The sequence below is a fragment of the Chiloscyllium plagiosum genome, chromosome 20 (genome assembly GCF_004010195.1).
Source record: "Chiloscyllium plagiosum isolate BGI_BamShark_2017 chromosome 20, ASM401019v2, whole genome shotgun sequence".
NCBI lineage: Eukaryota > Metazoa > Chordata > Chondrichthyes > Orectolobiformes > Hemiscylliidae > Chiloscyllium > Chiloscyllium plagiosum.
In genome coordinates, this window is record NC_057729.1 from 11,200,890 (window position 1) to 11,223,291 (window position 22,402).

General features: G+C 40.6%; 1 protein-coding gene across 2 annotated transcripts in view; it reads left to right on the forward strand.

Moving 5' to 3' along the window:
• Positions 1–22,402, forward strand: part of LOC122560024 (protein-glutamine gamma-glutamyltransferase 2-like) — a 72,008-nt gene that overhangs the window by 40,547 nt on the left and 9,059 nt on the right. For both annotated transcript variants that reach the window (XM_043710184.1, XM_043710183.1), the window contains exons 7-11: positions 1,723–1,858; positions 8,625–8,728; positions 9,792–10,034; positions 14,054–14,326; positions 21,881–22,041. In XM_043710184.1, the coding sequence (XP_043566119.1) occupies positions 1,723–1,858; positions 8,625–8,728; positions 9,792–10,034; positions 14,054–14,326; positions 21,881–22,041 (917 nt within the window). The remainder of the gene's footprint in view (positions 1–1,722; positions 1,859–8,624; positions 8,729–9,791; positions 10,035–14,053; positions 14,327–21,880; positions 22,042–22,402) is intronic.

Genomic DNA, 22,402 nt, shown 5'->3' on the forward strand with positions numbered 1-22,402 from the left:
CAATAATTAACATATAGTTGTCGCAACAGGTTAGCGTGGCATACTTTTACCAGAGTGCATCATTTATCAAGCTTTGCACCAATATTGGCTTTGGTCTCACATTGTTAGACTACACATCTGCTGCTTTCAATGTACACCCAGCCTCTCTCAGCACCTTTTTTTCCCTCATGACTGCTGAACAACAATATGCTGTTTCAGTTTATGGTTATAACTGCACTTCTGCAAATGCATGGATTTGAGGCACAGAATGTGAATTTACTTTCCATCCAATGACTCATGCAAAAAGTACTTTACTATTTTCTCTAAGTTCCAATCTTGAAGTTCCAACTGTCTGACTTATAAATAAACCAAAGATTACCTGAGTTTTGGATAGTCACCAATTAATACTCAGCTTCTCTTGCTGGCGACATTCAAGACATTTCAGAGGCAGAGTAACTGCTGCAACAGATCTGGAGCCACCAGATAAGCATAGCAGGCTTTCCTCCCTAAAGAATGTTAGTGAAGCAGGTAAGTTTTTGCAACACTGAGGGATGGTGTCATTGTCACCATTGCTTGACTAGCTTTCAATTCCAAGTTTTATTCAATTAATTTAAATTCTACCATAGGCTGTGGTGGGATTTTGATCCGTGAGCCGAGGCCTCTGGTTAGTAGCCCAGTGATGTTACTGCTGAGCTTCTGCCTCCCTCATAATTTCCCAAATACAGTGGTGACTTTTACATCAATTTATAACTGAAGCTATCTTTAAGTGTGATTATCACAAGGGACACCTTGCCATGCAGCAAAATAGTCAGCGTCTAAACACAGTTGAGAAAGCCTTTGGATCCAACACAGCAAAAATCAACAACTTGTCCGTAGCTCTCCAAGACAGATATGACTCAAGTTTTTGATTGTCTGCAATGAATACACTAGCACTCTTTTAAAAAATCACACAACTCCAGGTTATAGTCCAACAAGTTTAATTGGAAGCACACTAGCTTTCGGACCGACGCTCCTTCATCAGGTGATTGTCCTGATCACCTGATCAGGACAATCACCTGATGAAGGAGCATCGCTCCGAAAGCTAGTGTGCTTCCAATTAAACCTGTTGGACAATAACCTGGTGTTGTGTGATTTTTAACTTTGTACACCCCAGTCCAACACCGGCATCTCCGAATCATGACTAGCACTCTTTGTTGCAATGATTGTGGTGTTAATACCTTTAAAATAATTTCCCATCTAGCTGTTTCCACCTAATTTTTCTTGTAGTCCTGGTCTTAAATATATTTATGTTGATGTGTTAACTGTAAGATGTCACTAATTTGATGAGCTTTTGCTAAGTTTTCCATCACTGGGAGAAGCCTTAACACTTCTATTTTAATTTCCCATGTTTAAATATGTCTCACTGAAACCCTAGACGGGATTAAAAGGAAAGGGGTCTTATTGAATCTTCCAGTTATTTATTGTTTCATGTTTAACATTTCAAAGCAGCTGACGCTTTCATATGGGGACTTTTTCAACAAGCTCATGGACAAAGAATCCATGAGTAATGTTTCCAAAAGTTATGATACATATTTCCAATGAGCAGCTCTGTTCCAAGCTACCGTAAACCAATTACCTTTCTTTTTAATCACTTAGAAAAAGTGATAAATAGATAGCTGTTGTTGAATTTAGCCTGGATGCACTGATCTAGTTTCAAACACCATCTGTACAGGACCAACACTAACATTGGGCATTTTGTTCTAGTTTTGAGGTGTTTGGGAATTCCTACCCGGCACATTACAAATTTCAACTCTGCTCATGACACAGACGAGAATCTGAGAGTTGACAGCTTCATTGATGAGAATGGAAAACGGTTGGAAAAGAGTAAAGATAGTATCTGGTGAGTGGCATCACATCATGTCCCGTATTCGTGTCAAAACACAACAGAAATTGAAACATTTGCATGATCGTTTCAGAGAGACAGTTACCGAATTGCAGTTTATAAAAATGGAATTGGGAGTTGACCTGTTTCTTCACTCTGTGACCTTGTAATAGCAAATGTTACTATTGTAGAATTAAAGAAAAGCTGGATGTAACAGCAAGGAAAATGTTACCTTTCAAAGGAAGTGACAGACATGAAACTGAACTATTTGGGTTATCAAGTTATACAATTATTGGGAATCAATATGATCTGGACCTTTCAAACAGTAGCTCCAAAGATCAGGTAGGTGAATGAATGGGTAGGCAGATGCCACCGTGGGTGGCACGGTGGCACAGTGGTTAGCACTGCTGCCTCACAACACCAGAGACCCGGGTTCAATTCCCGCCTCAGGCCACTCTCTGTGTGGAGTTTGCACGTTCTCCCCGTGTCTGCGTGGGTTTCCTCTGGGTGCTCCAGTTTCCTCCCACAGTCCAAAAATGTGCAGATTAGGTGAATTGGCCATGCTAAATTGCTAAATTGCCCGTAGTGTTAGGTGAAGGGGTAAATATAGGGGAATGGGTCTGGGTGGGTTGCGCTTCGGCGGGTTGGTATGGACTTGTTGGGCTAAAGGGCCTATTTCCACACTGTAATGTAATCTAATCTAAAAAAGATAGGGAGCTGGGTGGATGAGATGAGTCAGTGGGTTGGCAATAAGAAGCCTGGAAGCTACAAGTTAAATTTTTCTGTCATCAATATTGTTTTAATGTTTTATCCAAGCAGATTCATTAATGGTCAGATAGGTGGGTAGGGAGGTAGGTGGTTGTGGTGGCGAATGGGTAAGTTTGGAACTGAGTAGCCATATCAGGGTGACAATGACTATTCAGGTCAGATCAGTTTTAGTAGGCTTAATCGGATGGCCAGACAGGGTAATCAGGTTCAGTAACGCTAGTCAGATAGTCAGCAGAGGTAGTCAAGTTGGTGGTGTGGTTGTCTAAGATAATGGTGGTAGTCACGTTGTGGCAGGATGGTGATTAATTTGGTTCAGTCAAGTTGAAAGGGTAGCTGAATGGTCAGCATAGATATTTGGATAAGATCACGCAAGGTGGGTCATGAAGTTAAGAGGTAAACAGGCAGGGGGCTGGAAGAACACAGCCAGCCAGGCAGCACCAGGAGCTGGCAAAGTCAACGTTTTGGGTGTACCCCTTCTTCAGGACAGGAGTGAGTGTAAAGGGAGCTGCAGATAAAGGGGGTGGTGGAGGCAGGGTGGTGAAGTGGCGATAGGTGTAGACAGGTAGAGGGTACGACCTGGTTGGTCAATGGGAGGATTGAATCCGGTTGGTTGCAGGGAGAAGCAAGCAAGGGAGTCAGGGAAAGGGAAGGGAAGTTATTTGAAATTGGAGAACTCAATGTTGAGTTCTCTGGGCTGTCGGCTGAGCAGGTGGAAGATGAAGTGTTGTTACTCCAATTTGCGTTTTGGTTCATTGTGGAAATGGAGGGGGCCAAGGATGGTCACGTTAGAAAGGGAGTGGGAAGGGGAATTAAAATGGGCGGTGACTGGGAGGTCCGGTCAGCCCCTACAGGCCCGGCTGCAGTGCACGGTGAAACGTGCTCTGAGTTTGTTTGGTCTCCCCGATGTAGAAAAGTGGTCTTCTCTACAAATATTTGTTGCATTTTAATCTGTAGCATGATGAGCTCTTGTGGCACATTGGTGGTGTCCCTATCTCTGAACCAGGAGACCTGGGTCCAAGTCCCATTTGTGCCAGAGGTATGAAATAACAATCTGAGCAGTTGGATGGTATCGAGGCACTCAACTGAAATACTATTAGCAACAGATGGGATTATAGCTTTGACCTTGGTTGAGTGGTGGTGGTGATGGATAACAGGTGGAAAGTCAAGAAGGGAGCTCACCACTACCTTGTGAAGGGAAGACTAGCAATGGGTAATAAATGCTGGCTCACACAGCCATGTCCACGTCTCACAAGTGAATAAAGAAAAGCAAGAAAAGGTGACAAATCGTAAGTCCTGTGTTCGAAAGGTGGAGTCAGTCAATCTTTCACCTGCTATGTCTGTTTTCTGTTACCATATTTCTGTTACATCATTTTTGTTTTGATTTTTATCCAAACTTCCTCTGCTTTTATTTCAACGTTTATATGAAAATTATCTTAGAATTGAAAAAAACTTAAAGCAGGAAGAAGGTGATTCAGCCCATCAAACTTGCACTAGCTCTTTGTAAGGACAGTGACCCTTACTCTCACATTACTGTTTTATTTGTCTATGCCTCTGTTGAAGATGCCCTCCAACGCATCTCATCCACATCCCACACCTCCACCCTCAAATCCCACCCCTCCAACCGTAACAAGGACAAAACCTCACCTTCCACCTTACCAACCTCCGCATAAACCATATCATCCGCCGACGTTTCTGCCACCTCTAAACGGACCCCACCACCAGGGATATATTACCCTCCCCACCCCTTTCTGCTTTCCGCAAAGACCGTTCCCTCCGTGACTACCTGGTCAGGTCCACGCCCCCCACAACCCACCCTCCCCTCCTGCCACCTTCTCCTGCCACTGCAGGAATTGCAAAACCCGTGCCCACACCTCCTCCATCACGTCCATCCAAGACCCCAAAGGAGCCTTCCACATCCATCAAAGTTTCACCTGCACATCCACAATTTATTGTATCCATTGCTCCCAATGCGGTCTCCTCTACATTGGGGAGACTGGACGCCTTCTTGCAGAGCGATTTAGGGAACATGTCCAGGACACCCGCACTAATCAACCCCACCGCCCCGTGGCCCAACATTTCAACTCCCCCTCCCACTCTGCCAAGGACATGCAGGTCCTGGGCCTCCTCCACTGCCACTCCCTCACCACCCTACGCCTGGAGGAAGAACGCCTCATCTTCCACCTCAGAACACTTCAACCCCAGGGCATCCATGTGGACTTGACCAGTTTCCTCATGTCCCCTTCCCCACCTTACCCCAGTTCCAATTTCCAGCTCAGCACCAACGTCGTGACCTGTCCTACCTACCAATTTCCTTCCATCTAGACTCTGATTTCCAGCATCTGCAGTACTCACTTAGGCCTCTATATTGCCTAATTCTTTTTTAATATTATTTGCAGAATCAGCTTCTGTTGGTACTTCAGGTAGAATTTCCTGTACGCCCTTTTATATATATATATGTAAAAGAGTCAGTCTCCAATTGTACTAGACAAAGTAGAAGAAGGAATCTCCGTCTCATGGCATGATTCTAATTAGAAATGATGTTTAACTGAATTGTTGTTGCTGGAAACAATTATATTGCAGTTGCTGTGGTTTCTGGAGATTAGTGTTCATGAAACAGAAACTGACTTAACCTTTTGAATACTGGGGCTCAACTGGGAGTCTAGTGGATGATCCAGAAAATAGGCCTGGACCCTGATAGTCTGGCTCCCAGCCATTATTATGAGTTACTGCAAGGATCTATAAAGGGTAGAGCTTCATTTTGATTATTACGAAGTGCTGTGGATAGTGCAGAGCTTGCCTAAATAAGGGTCCATGTTCTAGCATTACAGTGGACTGGTCTGTGTTGTTATGAAATGGCAGTGAAACCTTCTGTTAATCAAATACCTAGAAAAGCTCACCTCATATACTGTTAGAATATGAGTGACAGAGAACTCCCAAATTCCCCTATTTAAAGAAAATAATATCAATTTATTTCTTAACTCTAAAAGTGAACATTAAACAACAACTATTCACAATTTTAAGCCCCCCTTTCTCTTAACTGCTTATTATCTGCCTTCAACTCTATAACAATATGTTGTTCCAATAAAAACACTTGTTAAAATTACATCAACTTAATTTCAAAACCATACGGCAGTTGTCATCGTCGGTGTGTCTCCTTCCAGTGGAAGGTCTCCCTGGGTCATCATCTTTCTTTTACTGTGAATATTTTTGATATGAAACATTACATTTGATAAAGTATTTGGGTCTGTCTGGATGGCAGTTATCTGCCTGACTTTCACAGTGCCTGCTTTTGTTCATGCCCCCAACATCAGATTGTCTCATTGTTCAGTGTTGGCGAAAACAATAAATTCAAACTTGATTGGGTTTTAGTATCCTGGGGCATAATTCAAACTGATTGGTTAGATTTGAATTATTGCCAAAACAGCAATCAACACTCAGAAATCTATTTCACAGCCAAATGTTACATATTTTCAATTTTCCCAATACACTCTGAGACTGCTAGCTAGTCATATGACAGGTGCTTGTAAGCTGTCAGTGCACAACATAATTTACTCTCTCTTAAAGGTATAATACACGCCTTCAACTACATAGCAGTGTTTGGAAGCTTTTTAAATGGCACATGTGGGAACCTCCATTGAGATGCAGGTTAGCAAGACAATTTGAATCCTGTAGAATTTATTGCAGGAACAGATTTAACAGAAACGTATCGGCCTCTATCACCCCCAACTCCGCTCCCATCTGCCCCACCAAACCGAACTCTGTGCCAGCTTTGAAGATGTGGCTTTCCTCATGTGGTTAGGGAGTGGTTGTTAGGGAGTAACCACCCAAAGCTTGGCAGAAGAATGCCTCATCTTCCACCTCGGGACCCTCCAATCCCATGACATCAATGTGGATTTCACCAGTTTCCTCATTTCCCCTCCACCCACCTTATCCCAGATCCAACCTGCCAGCTCAGCACCACCCTCTTGACCTGTCCTATCTGTCCATCTTCCTTCCCACCTCTTGCCTCCACCTTCCCCTCTGACTTATCACCATTACCCCCACCTCCATCCACCTATTGCACTCTCAACTACCTTCTCCATAGTCCCAGCCCCCTTCCATTTATCTGTCCATCCCCTAGGCTGCCAACCTCATACCTGATGAAGGGCTTTTGCCTGAAACATCGATTTTCCTGCTCCTCAGATGCCACCTGACCTGCTGTGCTTTTCCAGCACCATACTTTTGACTCTAATCTCCAGCATCTGCAGTCCTCACTTTTGCCATGCACTTACTGTGTGAAGTCTAGCTGTTGTCAAACAGCTGAGCTGCTGAATTGAATTGAATTGACTTTTTTGTTATGTGTACACAAATAAATATAGTGAAAGGTTCACAATCGCTGCATTACAGCGCCATCTTAGGTACAAAGGTACCTAGGTACAGATGAAGATCAAATTCTTTGGAATCAAAAAAGAATTAGGAAAGTAAAGAAATAAAAAGTCCAGAATTATAGGTCATAGGAATAAACTAGAAAAATAAAGAAATGTCAGTCTTTCAGTCCATGCCATCACCGAGCCTCAAGGAAGATCTCCACTGCCTCACTGCTGCTTGTGCCAGATCGACACAATGTAGGAGTCACCCCAGTTTAAGTGCCATCTCTTCGCCGCTAGACCCACTTCACTGACACTGCTGAACCCACACTCACCCTGCAATCGGTATTGGGGCTCGTCAAGTCAATGGTAAACTGCAGACCTACACTTCATACTGCCCGGGGTGGGGGGGTCAGTGGCTGCTGGTATTGAGCTTGTGGTATGGGAGTAGAGACAGTAGTAGAAGGAAATCCCCAAACCAGATCACCATCCATTGAGACGCCTATTCTCTTCGGGATTTGGACTCCTGCAGTGTTCCCTGGAACAAACCTGGGGATGTGACAGCAACTAGTGTCTATTAACTCTGCAAATCCCAATAATAATTTGTTTGAATTATAGGTGGAATATCACTGGCAAGGGCAACAGTTAATTCACATCGTAAAAGAAGTGACGACTCTAGTCCTTCCTGCAATGAATTGATGCTTTCACTTTATGATTCCTTTATAGAGTCATAGAATCATAGAGATGTACAGCATGGAAACAGACCCTTCGGTCCAACCCGTCCATGCCGACCAGATATCCCAATCCAATCTAGTCCTACCTGCCAGCACCCGGCCCATATCCCTCCAAATCCTTCCTATTCATATACCCATCCAAATGCCTCTTAAATGTTGCAATTGTACCAGCCTCCATCACTTCCTCTGGCAGCTCATTCCATATACCTCTGAGTGAAAAAGTTGCCCCTTAAGTCTCTTTTATATCTTTCCCCTCTCACCCTAAACCTATGCCCTGTTCTGGACTCCCCAACCCCAGGGAAAAGACTTTGCCTATTTACCCTATCCATCTCCCTCATAATTTTATAAACCTCTTTGTTGATTTTTTTTTAATGAAAGCAACCAAACAATTTTCCACAATTCCGGCTTCTTAAAGATAGTTCTGAGGGTAGGGTATGAGGTAGGGGATAGCTATCTGAAACTGAGAACACAACAACAGTGCATTAAAATGTTAAATTGGTGTAATTTTCAACCCTGACTATGTGAATGCTTTATGAAGACAACAGACCAGGATTAAGTACTGGGAAGATCCAGAGTGTACAAATATATTAACATCCATTTGGGGACCTTTGCAAAAGTTTCATTCAGGAGAATAAACAATTGGGATTGAGTCTATGGTCAGGTGGATAGCATGAAGCCTGTGGAAGGAAGGGCTTCATATACAGAGTGACATTGACAATTTGATGTAGTTTTAAGGGTGTGGTGTGAGGGCCATAATCTATATAACGATCGGGAAGTTCTTGCATTCATATCTCTCATGCCAGTTCTTGATTTCACATCTACTTCAAAGAAGACTTGCTGCTTACCTGTAAAACTAGACTGACACCTAATTATAAAAATCCGACCAAGTGGCCAAAGCAGTGGTTTTGACTATAATTATTTTCTGTAACAATGAAGGAATTTCCACTGTTGGGTAGAGTCTTGGATGGCACGTCCTGATCTGAAACCAGGCTACGATGGTTGGCAGGTACTTGACCCAACACCACAGGAGAAAAGTGAAGGTCAGTGTAAATAGCATGGAGTGTATAATACGTGCCATTTAACATTATTTGCTTAAAGACTTTTCTTTGCAAAGAGAATTGTTACCATCCTGTGGTGTAGTTAATTGTTCTCTAAAAGGATATTCATTAGACACAGAAATCAACTGCAGATTGTCATCTAATAAATTAGCAATAACTAACCTTTCAACTAAATAGAGTATACAGTCTGTTTGTTTCCACTACAGTTTACTGGCCTGGCAAATTATACGCCTGGCCGATGTTTGCCTGAAAACATTACTCCCACGTCCTTCACTCTCTTTTTTACAAATGCAAAAACATTCTTTCAGTTGAGTGCTGCAAATCTTAAGCCAGGACAAAAAGCATTGGAAAAAAACTGGCAGGTCAGGCAGCATCTTTGGCTGGAAGCAGAGTTCACGTCTTTCTGTAAAGTCACCGATCTGAAATGCTAACTCTGCTTTTCTCTGCTGTCGCATCCTGACCTGCTAAGCTATTCCAGCATTTTCTCTTTCTATTTTGGTCTTTTCAGACCGGAAGCTAAGGATTTATAAGAAGCTATGAATTGACTTCATGAGCATACAGTCACCTTTAATTATCTCTATATGCCCAGGTAAATCAATTCATTTCGGAGTACTTGAGCTTAAAAAGTACAAGGTAGGCTGACAAGTAAACAACTGTCCTCCAGATCTGAGACAACAGTGCAGGAAATAAAAGTAAATCAGATATTCAGGAGATCAATATAAGTCAAGAATGGGCCCATCATCTTTATGCTGATTTACAGCAATGTAAAGCCTTCAGCTTTACAAATTTAACTTACAGTTTATGTCATCTGAACCCAAGATGAAATTACTGCCTATTGATTACTTCTGAATAATTGTTGTTGGCCATGCATAAGCATATCATTGACAAATTAACAGTTTAAAATGACTATATAAGTAACCTACAGACTGGTACAAAGATTTGATAGTTCCAAGTTATTGCACATTTTAGAAATTGTTCAAGACATGCAGTATTCAGTTGTTGTGCTGTTGACATTTCAATGACTATTACTTTGTTTTCATTTCAGGAATCTATTGCTGTGGACCAGCTCCAGTTAAAGCCATTAAAGAGGGAGCTATCAACCAGAAATTTGACATCCCATTTGTCTTTGCTGAAGTCAATGCAGATGTAGTGTCATGGCTTGTCCATAATGATGGATCTAAAAAACAGATCCATGTTAATCATCAATTAGTCGGTCAGAAAATCAGTACAAAGGCTGTTGGCAGTGATGAACGTGAAGATATTACAAACAATTACAAATATGAGGAGGGTAGGCCTTGGTTACATTGGTGTAAAAAATGGCACGAATTTCAAGTTAAGGGAAATATAAAAACAGTCTTTGATTAAATATAATTCACTTTCTAAATAGTGTGGTGAAAATTGAGATACTTAATACAGTTGTGTTACAGCAAACTCAGCAAGAATTTCTAGGGAAGGATAGCGAGACTAAATTAAAGAATATTGTTGTATGTTTAAGCAACAGTCCTATTGGGAAGAGTGCACTTGAAATCAAGTCCCACTATTTCACAAGTTATCACAGATGTGGAAATGGTCAATTTGATCATTAAAGTGATCAATTTGCCTGACTACTACCTGAGGCAAAATAAACTCAACCAGCTTTCATCAGTAAATAAGAAAATGAAACTGAAAACAAACTTATCCTTTAGCAAGTAGCAAACTGGAATATTAATTATCAATATGCACATTTAAACTCTATATCCAAACAAACCTTTGCCTTAATTCCCAAAATGGATGGATAGTTCCGTGGAACTATCATGGGTGGAAATCATTGCCAAGAAAGAACAAAACTTCAGGGATTCAAGAGTCCAAACCAGAAGGGAGGAATGGTGACTTTTTTCACTGTTTTATTTGGTTTCAGCAATTTATTGCACTGATGTCAACCGAGGCAATCGTTAGTTCATTGTTTGGTCAGTTTATTCTTAAAAATAACTTGATGCTTTGTTACCACACCTCAACCTCAAAACATTTACCACCATAAGATACCACCTACTTTACTCAATGGATTGCACTGGTTCTGCCTGGATGGCATAAATACATGAGAGTATTTGCAGGGTTATAGGCCAATGACAGGGATTAATTCAATAACATTTCAAAGAGACATCGTGTGCTGAATGGGCTGAATAGCCTCTTATACTGTATCATTCTGTGATTGTATGATTTTCCTGCTGCAGATTGTGCAGCAGAATTGCCACCACAAAAGGAGACCCCTTTCAGGTGAAGGGGAAACCTTATTAGGGATGTTCCATAAGTTACCGTGAAGGACACTGAATGATTCTTCACTGTTATTAGCATCTCTAGGTCAATCAGAGCAGCCATGGTGTGGAACATGGCATCCATTCTATGCCACTGAGAAAACTTCTGCAGGATGTTAAGTAAAAAATTATTTTCCCAAGCCCCATATCTCAAACTACCATTGCAGTCAAGGATCGATGCTGGGTCCACTACTTTTCATCATTCATATAAATGATTTGGATGTGAGCATAAAAGGTACAGTTAGTAAATTTGCAGATGACAACAAAATTGGAAGTGAAGTGGACAGCGAAGAAGCTTACCTCAGATTACAATGGGATCTTGATCAGATGAGCCAATGGCCTGAGGAGTGGCAGATAGAGTTTAATTTGATAAATGCGAGGTGTTGCATTTTGGAAAAGCAAATCAGAACAGGACTTACATACTTAATGGTAAAGTCTGAGGGAGTGTTGCTGAACAAAGAGACCTTGGAGTGCAGGTTCGTAGCTCCTTGAAAGTGGAGCTTTTGGTTTTGGTATACTTTCCTTTATTGGTGAGACCATTGAGTACAGGAGTTGGGAGGTCATGTTGCAGCTGTACAGGATATTGGTTAGGCCACTTTTGGAATATTGCATGCAATTCTGGTCTTCTCCTTGTCAGAAGGATGTTTTGAAACTTGAAAGGGTTCAGAAAAGATTTACAAGGATGTCACCAGGGTTGGAGGATTTGAGCTCTAGGGAGAGGTTGAAGAGGCTGGAGTGTCAGAGGTTGCGGGATGACCTGATAGATAGAGGTTTATAAAATTATGAGGATCATCGACAGGATAAGTAGACAAAGTCTTTTCCTTGGGGTGGTGGAATCTAGAACTAGAGGGCATAGATTTAGGATGAGAGGGGAAAGATATAAAAGAGACCGAAGGGGCAACATTTTTATGCAGAAGGTGGTTCATGTATGGAATGAGCTGCCAGAGGAAATGGTGGAGGCTGGTACAATTGCAACATTTAAAAGGCATCTGGATGAGTATATGAATAGGAAGGATTTGGAGGGATATGGGCTGGGTGCTGGCAAGTGGGACTAGATTAGGTTGGGATATCTGGTCGGCATGGGTGAGTTGGACCAAAGGGTCTGTTTCCATGCTGTACATCTCCATGACTCTATGAGATTCCAGATTCACTCTCCTTATCCTAGAATCCCTACAGTGCAGATTGAGACCATTCCACCTATTGAGTCTGCACTCACCCCCTGAAATGCATCATAATCCCCCATGATATTCCACAATTCAGCATTTCCAATGCATGCTTTTAGACTGTGGGAACAACCAGAGCATTTGGAAGAAACCCATAGGGAGAATGTGCAATCTCTGTACTTAGAATCACCCAAGGCTGGAATTGAACCCAAAACCCTGGTGCTTTGAGGCAGCAATGCTAACCATTGTACCACTCATCTTCCATGTGATAGCATCTGATTAAGGGTAGTACAACAAAGACATGCAACCTTTTAGAAAACTCTCATTTTAGTTGGCTAAATGAGTTGAAGTATGGTAACTATTTTTAATTCTTTTCATGCCCAGCTAGCTCATTAATAGAGCCTAAGATCGTTAATCTCAGGCTCATTGGGTTTGAGCTCAGTGTCAGGTGCCAATGTTTTATCCAGTCAATGTTTGTTGCAGTTTCAACTGAGAAGGGAGTTAAAGAGTATGAGGTATAGGTGTGTAGCGATTAGAATCAGGTGGACCTTGTTGACTATGAAGTCCTTGATTGAGGTTATTAACCTGGACCAATCAGGAAGGCCTGGCAGACCAATATAAACAGGAGATTAAGGGAGAAAAAAAAAGAAAAGAAAACAAAAAATAAAAAAAATAAAAAAAAATAAACAGCAATATTAAGGGCACAGCTTGTCACTGGCCACTCTGGTGTTTTCCTTTTGAAAAAAAAAACAGGAGATTAAAATAAGCACTACGGTTGCTAGGTGGTAGTGAGGGGGAGAAAAAAAAGAAAAATAAATAAATAAATAGGAGTGTCTGGGGTTCTGTTCGCAATGAGAAAAATTATAAACAGTTGGGGCAGGTCAGAGGACCTCCTCGTGGGTCTGTTCCTGGGCCTGGCCAAACGGCCAGAAACAAGTTCAGGCAGCGGGCTGTGGAGGGGGTCATTATGGTTGATTGCCTGCCCCTCTTCCGCAGTTATGTCAGAGCCTGGGTAAAAAAAAAACGGGATTCTACCAACAACCTCAAGGTTTTCAGGGAGAGGAGGCTTCACAGGGTGTGGAGTGCTTTATTTCCCCCTCTGATTCTATTTTGATTTAGTCCCTGCCCTCCCCTTCACCTTTTTTGATCACTTAGGCATTGCCCTTTGATGTGAAGGTTGCTGCTTGTCACTGGCCACTCGGGTGTTTCCTTTCTTCTTGGTGGTGCAAATTGATAAGGTTTTCTGCACATGTTTTTTCACCATATTCCACACATGAACACGACATGGGTGCTGGGAAAAATAAACGCTACCACTGTTTGGCGATAGTGTGGGGGTTTAAAGTTTTAAAAGGGACATATAACCAGGAGATTTTGAATTTCCTCAGTTGAAGGGGACTGACTTAAAAATTATGTATAAACGGGAGATTTAGAATCTGCTTAGTTCAGGGGACTAGCTCTGAGCTGGCTGTCCACAAGTAAATAAAGGGTGCCTTGGTGATGAGATACCAACCTCTTTACAGTTATTTTCACGGTTGGAATGTCGGGTCAAAGCCACATTAAAATCAGTTGTGATCTTATTAAATGTTGGATCAGGCTTGAGTGGCTGACTTACCTATGCTGTTAAATAATTGTAACTTAAAAGCAATGCAAAATCAGTCAAAAATATAGTTCAGAAAGTTTTAACTTGCAAAGGAAGGACTGAACTTTTCAGCAGAGAATAGAATGCACTTTCAGGATTCTGCTTTGAAACAGGAAGTTGTTTCATTAGCATGAGTGAAAATGGGGAAATAATGCTTAAATGGGGAAAAAGTTGTCGACTGTTCTAATATATTTTTGTAATCATTTTCACAAAGGTTCTGAGGAAGGAAATAAAGCTTTCATGAAAGCAGACATGAAGAACAAACTGTCTAAAGAGCCAGAGCAGAAATTCTTCATAAAACTGAGAGCTCAGAAAGTCAATATGAACGGGGCTGACCTTGAGGTCTGTGCCATTGTCACGAATAATACCTCAGAGGTGAAGAAATGCAAGCTGTACCTGTGTGCCCAAACAATCATGTACAATGGACAACCAGTCTCGGAGTGTGCCTGGAAAGATCCAGATGACATCGAAATTGGACCACAGGAAGGTAATGCCAAATATGCATCAAAGTGCATTCAGCCTGTGAAAAATGGTTTAAACTATGCCACTGTAAAGCCATGTAAATTGTTCTTGGTTCAGTTATTGGATGGTTCGTTTGTAATGCAGAGTGCTGTCACCAGCATGGATTGAATTCCTGCACTGGCTCAGGTTACCATGAAGGACCTTTCCCCTCAGCTAAGGTGTGGTGACCCTCAGGTTAAATCACCACCAGTTGTCTCTCCCTAATGAGAGAGAAGCTCTATGGTCTGTTGGGATGATGGTAACTTTATCTTACCCTTTTAAAATTGTTCCAACTTCACCTCTAACCCTAGATATGTCATTCAATATGGATTTTTCAGCTGTTAAATTGGCGAGGCACCATCTGAAATCAGAGATCAAGTGACTTTAGCAAAAAAAAACACGTTAATGCACAAAGTTGTGCAAATAACATTCCTAGAATGCAATATGTCGAGCACTGTGTGCACGTTTGGACATCCCAAGATCAAAAAGCATTGAAATCCTGTCAACCACGCAGAGCAAATTGATCAGCCTGTTACTCAGAACAAGAAGATTTAGTTACAGCAGAAAAAAATATTGAGCTACTAAGATTGTTTATGAAGCAGGATAAGATGTGATTTAATGGCACTTTTATGAACTAATGCATGATTTTAGGAGGATGTCTAGGGAAAAGCTATTCCATCTATCATCCAGTGATAAGGAATCTATCACTTTGCATGGCACTGAGATGTGGAAAGGAGTTGAGAGACATAGATTTGGAGTTTCCACTCAGTTTTACTTTTCCTTTGTGATGAAATCAGTGTAATGCCTGTGAATTATAAAAACGAATTAAGCATTCAGCAAAAACTATGTTTCCACAATTTTCCTGCTGATTTAAGTAGTGCACATCACACTGGAAGCCTTACACTTTCACAAACCAGTTACACACTTCTCGAAGGAAGTTAATCATAATTGAGTTTCAGCTATTTGTGCAGCCCTTTGAAGAAGATTTGAAAACTAAATTGGCTCTTTTGCCATGAGGACAATAGTAAGCACACTTAAAAATGTGTTTGAATGTGTTTATTTTTTACTAAGAAGACAGTGTAAATGATAGATAAAACTACAAATGTTGTTAGACTAAGTGAATGGGGAAAACTGTGGCAGATGGCGTTCAATATAAGCAAGTATGATGTTATCTATTTTGGACTGACAAAGGACAGATCAGGGAACTTTCTAGATGGCATGAAGTTCAATACAATCGATGTCACAACTGGTGATTCAGTTCCATCGATCTTTAAAATGTCAGAAACAAGTGCAGAAAATGATCAAGAGAGCTAATGGAATGCTGGCCTTTTAATCTCAAGGGCTAGAGTATAAGGATACAGAGGTTATGCTGCAGTTACAGTAAATCCTGGTTAGACCTCACCTGGTATACTGTGAGCTGATCTGGGCATCACAACTTAGGAAGGACAGATTAGCCTTAGACAGAATACGACATAGTTGACGTGCATGATACTTGGACCGCTGGGGTTAATTTATGAGGAGCAAATACATAAATTAGACCTACTTTCTCTAGAATCTAGAAGGATAAGGAATGATCTGATTGAAGTTTTCAAGACATTAACAGACCCAAACAGGGTAGATAAAGATAAACTATTTCCATAGGTTGGGGATTCTAGATCTACAGGACATTTTGTGAGAATGAGGGCCAAACCATGAGGAGAGATGTTAGGATGCACTTCTACACATGAAGACTGGTAGATCTTTGGAACTGTCTTCCACTAATGGCAGTGGATGTTGGATTAGTTGTTAATTTTAAATATGAGAAAGTACATTTTTTGTTGAACAAAGTTATTAAGGGATTTGGCCCAAAGGAGGGTCTATGGAGTTAGACTACAGATCAGACATAACCTCAATCAATGGTGGACCAGGCTTGGGGACTGAATGGCTAACCTCTGGTCCTTTGTTTCTAACCTGGACATCATACACTAAAACAACTGCAAATAGTTTGGTGTAGATTTTAAGTCATTCACAGAAATATAAGAATGAATTTGAGACTTGTGGTGGATAGACAGTGATTAAAAGATTTTTTTTGTGATTAACCTATTTTCTGATGTATTAGTCAAAAAGTAAGCCTGACTACTTGATTCAGAGCAATCTCAGCTTCCCAGGTCTTTTCACATCACTGCTGTCTCTCATCCATGTTTCTCTTCTGGTAGATCTCCTCTGCAGCCATTGCAAGGCATGGGCATTCTTCTGAATGTTTGGATATTACATCACAGTTGCATATTAAAATATTGTCCAACTATACTTTTTCAAATCAGATCTCGTCTGTTCAATGCTGTGCAAACAACTCAGTATAGAAAATTGAGAAAACAAATATACTTATCAAAACTCACACAATTTCAGTGCAGCCCATGGCTGGACCATCAATTGCACTCAAGGCAGACTTCCCACAATAATTACAAAGAGAGTTGTTTATGGGCTACCTTGTCAGAGGTAAAATTTGAGAAACAAGCTGTTGTATCTTTTCAAAATTATAATGAAAATTTAAAGCTGAGGAAGAAGTAGAGCTAAATATAAAGATCAAAGCAGTCAGATGCAATTTAAATTACCTTGACATAGGAGCACATAGAGACATGTAATGTTTTCTTCCTGTGCTGTAAACCACTATCAGTGCCTCAGAACGTTTCTGATTTTTTTTAGTCAAACAAAATATTTAATCTTTTCCAACAAATCAGACAAAGTTCATATGGTTTCATTTGAATAGTTTGTGTTCATGGGTAGGCACAGCAATAAGAAGAGTAATGAGTAACAATAAATGATTTTCTCTCAACCAAGATACAGTGGTTGCTTCTGGCAGTCATCCTCAAAGGCCTGCACTTTTAGCAGAAACTCTCAATTATGATTAACTTATGATAAATAAAATATATCCTCGTGTCACCTCTGGGTCTTTTGCCAATCAGCTTCAATCTATGTTCCCTGAATCCCTGAAATCAGCCTAATTATTTTATCTGCACTGTATGTATGCCAATGAGGTACGAAAACATGCTTAATGCTGGTATGCCAGTGCTGATTTTTGCATTAACACCAGTCGATAGAGTCCAATTCGTTGCTTGCGGAAGTTTATTTGAAGAGGTTAGCGATCAATGTTCTGAGCTTGTATTCCACCAACAGAGCAGGTTCACTTCCTATATCAGCTGAGCTCACCATGATGGGCCCACCTTCTCAGCCTCTTCCTTTGCCTGAGGTATGGCAACCGTTAGTTTCAAGTCACCATCAGTCATACCTGTCTAATGACAGAGCAGGAACATTACCTTTAAAGCCTCCCTCACTTGAATTTCACTTCCTTGGTTTTGGTTTTGTCAATGATGTTCAATCTCAAAAAATAACATCATAAAGCCTTTCTAAATGTGCTTACATTTACCTACATGTGGTTACATGTACCTACAAGGAAAATTTATTTGAACCATGTATAACAAAACATTAGGGTACAGCAGAGAGGTGGCTGTTTTCCCCCTTTGTGCCTGTACTGGCTCTTTAGTAGAACAAGCCATATAATCTTTATCCTGTATGATTTTTCCATAACCCTGTACTCTTTTATTTTCTTTGAAAATGTAAACAGTTATTTTAAAAGTTACTATTGAATCTGCTGCCACTGTCCTTTCAAACAGAGCGTTCTCTTCCATCCTAAATTACGATAAATGAAATATATCCTCATGTCACCTCTGGTTCTTTTGCCAATCAGCTTCAATCTGTGTTCCCTGCTTATACTGACAGCATCTGTCATTGAAAAACACATCGATGTATTTACTCTACTTGAAGTGTTCATGCTTTTGAAAAAGTCTGTCACAAATCTTAATAGGACAACTCCAGCTTGTTCAATTTTTTCTCTACAGCTGAAGTTCCTCATTCCCCAGTACTATTCCAGTAAATCTTCTCTGAACCACATCCAAGACCTTGAAATCCTTTCAGAACTGAACACAGCACCCTAACTGAGGCCTAGTCAGTGCATTCATTTTTTTTTTCTTCACACTTTAAGCATCAATTTACAAAACCAGTGGTGGTACTTACTTTATTTAACAGCTTTTTAACTTGTCCTGCTAGCTTCAAAGATTAAAGTACATGCCGTGTACCTGCACACCTGTTTACCAATTCATCAGTGTGCCTAGTCTCCCTGAAGCTTGTTGTTACCTTCTACACTGTTTATTATAAATCTGATTTTGGTATGCAGAATTTGAAATTACGCCCTGTATCCCCAGATGAGGTTAGTAATACATTTTGAAAAAAAAATAATCCTTATATTGAACCCTGAGGAACAGCATTCTATAATTAACTCAAGTCTAAGATAGTCATCCACGATTTCTCTCTTTTCTGCCACTTAGCCAATTTTGTATGTCTATGATCGAAGTAACTCCACAGAGGCTGGTATCCCAACACCAAATCACCCTTTATTTACATGTGGAATGTTGTTAAAACTGAAGCAGCTCCCTCAGAGCCTGCTTTCAGAGCGAACAGAATGTCTGACATTCTTGTTCTTACCTCTCAGCTAGGACTCCCTGATTGGACTAGATTTTCAGCCCCAGTCAAAGAAATCCTACTTTGTGAGGTCCACCTGGCTGACCTCATTATAATCACTACAACTGTAACTCTCCACTTAGTTGTATGGGCTTTAATTTTGTTTTCCAAAAAGCCTATTACCTATTACTGGTACTTGCTCAGATGCCTATGGAGAACCTTTATTTGAAACTACGTAACCATATGCAAGCATATCCTGTTTGCAATTTCTAAGGGATGTCAGTGAAGAATTCCATTCCATTCTGCTGATGGGCCTGCCATTTTCCATCACATCTGTACTCATGGGTATAAGGTAAAACTCAATTTTTAATTTCTTGTTTGTGTTTAACGGTCTCTGTTATCTCAAACAACCTTTATCCACATGAAACAGCCCACATCCCACGCAAACTTTGTATCCCTTTGATTCTGCCTTTTTAGCATTCCCTATCACTATAGCTGCCTAGTTTCAATCTCTGTTTAATTAATGCCTTCCTTCTAACCTATTTCTGTAGCCAAGTTTTTGTAAATCCTGCTGAAAGTTTGACCCTTGGCTCTGTGCCTGTCCTTTCCTTGTATCTCGGGACATTCCAGCCTTGAATGATTGTCTGTGTGGAGTTTGCAGATTCTCCCTGTGTCTGTGTGTTCCGCTTTCCTCCCATAGTCCAAAGATATGCAGATTAGGTGATTTGGCCATGCTAAATTGTCCATAGTGTTCATGGATGTGTAGTCTAGGTACATTAGTCAGGGAAAATCTAGGGGGATGGGTCTGCGTGGGATACTCTTCAGATGGGTTGGTGTGGACTTGTTGGGCCAAACGGCCTGTTTCCACACTATAGTTTCTATGATTTCGATGATTCCTTTCCATGTTTGAAATGCAGTAAAAATGTAAGTTATCGCAGGTTATACTGAGTTAGCTGATCATAATTCGGGCAAAGGTCACTACATTATCATTGGACTTAGCATTCTCGGCAAGTGAGAGATGGAGCAAGAGGAAAATCAACAAATATTGCTACATCTAAATCTTGTCTGGTGAAAGCGTGTGTGTGTGTGCGCGTGCATGTGTGGATGGAAATGGCCAGAAAACAATAAGAATGCAAAACACCAGAATATTGAAATGTCAAAATTTGCAGTTGATTTCCCTCCTTCCATAAGACCACTGAGATCACTTTGCATTCCAGTTGAATTCATACTGATTAAGGTGAGGAGACTTAGGCAGATTGTAATGCAAATACATAAGTCAGCAGAAACCTGAAGATAAACCTTATATAAAACAAATCAACAAATAATGAGTAAAACATAGAGGTAAAATTGAAACTTCAGTCTGCAGTGAGACAATGAAGAGAACTTTCCATATTGTTGTTTTTCAGTTACTTTATTGTTTCTGAATCTGTGAATTAGTCAGTCTTGTCCAATCCTGAATGTTGGGCTTGGTTGTATGGTAAAATGCACAATTTATTGACCAGGAGAAGATTTTATTTATTTTATTTATTCCTTCATGGTTTCCTGTACCTTGGGTCAACCTGTGATCAGGTGATCAGTGTGGTCATTTTTAAATCTGTGTATTTTATTTTATAGGAACCTTGCAGTACATTAGTGTCCCAGGAATTAAAATCAGGTGATGGAAGTCAGGAATTGATGATCTATAATCCATCACTATCAAGACAATTTGCTTGTAGAATGTATTAAAGTTGAATGAGCAAATTGACTGAGAATAGGCACTTTGAAATTATACATCTTGACAATGCATTTTAAAGGGAACAGCGACAAAGAGTGGGTACTTTCATAGGTAAAGGAGAATGAGGTGTTATCTTTAGATGGTTCTCTGTACTACAGTTTGGCCAGTTCACAAGAAGCATTGGGAGCAGATTGTCCCTGTACTCTCAAAGCTAGGGAATGATGTATGGCATGGTAAACAGGGACACAAAGAGAAATAATGATGTCAAGAATGTGATGCAGTTCTGGTCGCCATATTACATGAAGGACACTTGCACTGGATGGGGTGCAGAAGAGATTGCAGAGGAGATTCACCAGAATACTGCTTGGAATGGATAATCCAAGTTATAAGGAAACATTAGATCGGCTTGGATTGGGTCAGAAAGGATTGAAGGTTGATCTGATTGAGACGTACACAAGCAAGGGCTTAGACAGAATGGGTAAGGAGCAGCTGTTCCCCTTAGTTGGAGGGTCACCCACAAAGGGGAACAGATTCAAGTGTGTGAGGGGCATTATGTTGGGATATGAGCAGAATTTTTTCTTACCCAGAGGGTGATGATGGTCTGGAATGTGCTGCTTGGGAGGGTGGTGGTCATCTTTTAAAAAGTACCTGGATGAGTACTTGGTACCTTTATAACATAAAAGGCTATGGGCTAAGTGCTAGTAATTGGGATTAGGTTGAATATCAGTTGTTTCTCACATGTCAGTACAGATTTGATGGGCTGAAGGGCCTTTTCTGTACTGTATGTTTCTGTGAAAATTTTGCTAATGTTTTACACATTCTAATTATGGTGTCCAAAAAAAATGGAGAATAAAGGTTCTCCTGTTTACAATTAATTTACATAAATTCATGACAGGCATTGGTAAGGTGAATACTCCAGAGTAGAGGAGTTCAAAACTAGAGGGCATAACTTTAAGGAGAAAGACTTAAAGGGAACCTAAGGGGCAACTTTTTAAAGTGGGTGGTTCATATGTGGAAAGAACTGCCAGAAGAAGTGGTAGATGCAGGTACAGTTACTATATTTAAAAGACATCTGGACAGGTGCATGAATAAGAAAGGGATGGATATGGGCCAGATGGAGGCAAATGGGACTAGTTCAGTTTTGGAAATCTGGTTAGCATGGACGGGTCAGACTGAAGCATCTGCTTTCATGCTATATGACCCTATGATGCTGTGAATTTACTGCCTAAAGCTGATGCTCCAGGACACAGAGAACAAAGATATCAGATGTATTATTACATTGAAATTATTCAAAACACAACTTTGTATTCCATTGTGATTCTTTTTCTGTAGCAAAGACAGAGACTCTACAGGTGCCTTACTCAAACTACAGAAGGACCTTGACAGAACACAATCAGATTCTCATTGTGGCTCTTGCAGTTGAGTATGCAGCTAATGAGGTGCTGATTTCTAAAAAAGTGATTACTCTCCAGAATGCAGAACTACACATTAAGGTAATGATTATGAAGAAATATGGTTCGAAATGGCATTCCACCCTAAGTATTTTGCTTGTATGAGACTTATTACTGACTGAATAGCATTTGTAAATCTCCTATGATACCAGTTCCTTGCTCAGTCATGGCATTACTAAAACTTGAGCAAGATGTTTGAGAAAATACATATACAGGCTATTTTCTTTGGCTGTTCTGTTGAAATATTAGGGCTCTGATTGTTTACGTTATAGCTGTACCTTCCACATAAGCATATGATGGACATAGTTTACCAAATGTCCTTACTTCTTCTAACTTTAACAATCTGACATTCAGCTACAGCTATTAAATGTTATTCCTTACAATCAGAAGAAATTTGATGCAC